At 42.9% G+C, this 1,535-nt stretch overlaps 1 protein-coding gene across 1 annotated transcript; it reads right to left on the bottom strand.

Annotated features, from left to right (window-relative positions):
• Nucleotides 1-278: 278 nt before the first annotated feature.
• On the bottom strand, nucleotides 279-762 carry LOC138868308 (uncharacterized). The gene is made up of 2 exons (XM_070145853.1): nucleotides 463-762; nucleotides 279-413 (listed from the first exon to the last, which is right to left on the bottom strand). Exons 1-2 carry the CDS (start codon nucleotides 760-762, stop codon nucleotides 279-281), a joined length of 435 nt encoding a protein of 144 aa, XP_070001954.1.
• Between the last annotated feature and the right edge of the window lie 773 nt (nucleotides 763-1,535).

Raw genomic sequence — 1,535 nt, 5'->3', positions numbered from 1 at the left:
ACAATACAGACTCGAAAATAAACTAACAAAAACAGACTCGAACAAACAAAGTCATGAATACATAAGTAATTCAACTGCTGCTCTAGTTGGCCTTGTTGCGGGCCTCTGCGCCATGTCTTCTTGGAGGCGAAACAAGTCATACATGATTTGTCGGACAAAATCATAACTAAAGCGAAGAACATGGACCTGGTCATGTCTTCACACTCGTTGCATTTCATCACAATGTAGTCCGCAATCCTCCCAACCTTTTCCTTGATAATACCCTTCTCCTATAACAATCATCCGATCTGCTGAGATCTGGCATCCAAAACTTGTTCAGCTATGTGATTTTGCTCTTGAAGCTGTTGCAGGTCTTCCTCTAGCTGTGACATCAGGGCATAGTAGTGTTCCTTTTCTGTTTTTAAGTCTCTTGCCTGCTTGGCCATTTCATTTTCAAGGACATTAACCTTTTTTTATACTCACCATTCCCTTGTCATACTTCTCCTTCAGTTGCCAAACGAAGCTGGCCCGTCCCTCCGCATTTTTAGCTATCTTAGCTCGGGCATTTGCTAGATCCGCTTCAGTCTTTTGCAAATCATCCTCAAAATTGCGTACTTTTTGTGTAAGGCTGTAGATGAGTTTTTCGTCTTTTCTGCTCCTACCCGGGTTCTCATCTGCTATTCTCATTTTTCGAACTTGGGCTCGGATAGCTTCATTCTCTTGGGGCAACTTTCTTCTTTCACCTTCGGCTTCTTGTGTTTGGAGATCATTGTTGAATTCCATATTTCTCAGCTTCTCTTTCAAGGCGTGAATCTCAGCTTGATATTTTTTCTCCTTTTCACCCCAGTCCAACCTTTCTTGGATTTTGTCGTCAAAAGCTTGAACATAAGGTCTCTTGGCAGGCCTCTCGGGCTCGGGCTTGTTTTTTTACGCAAGACCTTTTCTAAAACCATGCAGTATAATTTGGATCCACTTCCCCCTTTGCAACATCTTGTACCTGGGTGCCATTTTTTACATACCGGCAGCCATTCCAATCCTGTTGAACTAAAGCCTCGGGTAATGCAACTTTTGGATGTAGCTCAATAACCTGGGTGATTAGGTCTTCATCTTCGGGCACCATTTGATATCTTCCTAACTTCCTTAAGACCCTCTGCGGCGCATATGGTTGGACACTCCTTACACCCATCAACCTCAGGTAACCCTTGGTAGCCGTCATGTATATGGCTTCTATCATCGGGATCCATCCAATAGTCCACTCAACCTGACTTTCTTTGAGAGCTTTCAAGTGGGAGATCCAGGCTTCAAACCCTTCTGGCACGTTGTAGTCTTTTACCCTTTCCTCATAACTTGTAATGAAGTTATCTGAGCTCGAACCATAACTCATGAACTTGGGGTGATGGCGAAGATGCTCGATCAACCACATTTGTAGAAAGATATTGCAACCTTCAAAGAATTGAGCCTCAGCTTTGCATAATGTCAATGCTCAATAAATATCTGCTAGCACTAATGGGACAAGTGTATGATCTTCCTTGGTAGTGAGGATTTGTGAAATTCTA

This window comes from Nicotiana sylvestris, chromosome 5, assembly GCF_000393655.2.
Source record: "Nicotiana sylvestris chromosome 5, ASM39365v2, whole genome shotgun sequence".
In the NCBI taxonomy this organism is placed as follows: Eukaryota; Viridiplantae; Streptophyta; class Magnoliopsida; order Solanales; family Solanaceae; genus Nicotiana; species Nicotiana sylvestris.
This window is presented reverse-complemented; position numbering and strand designations above follow the sequence as displayed.